At 66.1% G+C, this 507-nt stretch overlaps 1 protein-coding gene across 1 annotated transcript in view; it reads right to left on the reverse strand.

Moving 5' to 3' along the window:
• Positions 1-507, reverse strand: part of HDAC7 (histone deacetylase 7) — a 27,716-nt gene that overhangs the window by 18,259 nt on the left and 8,950 nt on the right. The window contains 1 exon segment of the mRNA XM_009994082.1: positions 270-456. Within this exon segment, the coding sequence (XP_009992384.1) occupies positions 270-456 (187 nt within the window).

Genomic DNA, 507 nt, shown 5'->3' on the forward strand with positions numbered 1-507 from the left:
GCTCACCCCTGCCCACCCTGAGCCAGGGGCAGCAGCTTCTCCCTCCTCAGCCCCAGCTCACACAGATGAGCAAATCAAGGCCACTGGGCTTTCCTAGCACCCAAAAAACCCCTGCCTGCCCTGAGCATCCCCAAGTCCCACCCTGAGCATCCCCAAGTCCCACCCTGAGCATCCCAAAATCCCACCCTGAGCATCCCAAAATCCCACCCTGAGCATCCCCAAATCCCACCCAGAGCATCCCCAAGTCCCCCCCTGAGCTCCAGACTCACCTGCCACCAGGGGAGCGTGGGTGACCGAGGGCTCGAGGATGATGAGGGGCTGGAGCCGAGGGGACAAGGGGCTCCCAGCCTCGTGCTGCTCCAAACCAGCTGGGATGAACAGGGGGGAGTGTGTGCCCGGCAGGACCGGCCCGGTCAGCACCGGCACCCGGTGGGGCAGGCGGCGCTCGGGGTCTCCCTGGGGGGGGAGTGGGAGGAGGAGGAGGAAGGAGAGGAGGAGGAGGGAGGA

Source organism: Chaetura pelagica, unplaced genomic scaffold (assembly GCF_000747805.2).
Source record: "Chaetura pelagica isolate M959 unplaced genomic scaffold, ChaPel_1.0 scaffold743, whole genome shotgun sequence".
Lineage (NCBI taxonomy): Eukaryota > Metazoa > Chordata > Aves > Apodiformes > Apodidae > Chaetura > Chaetura pelagica.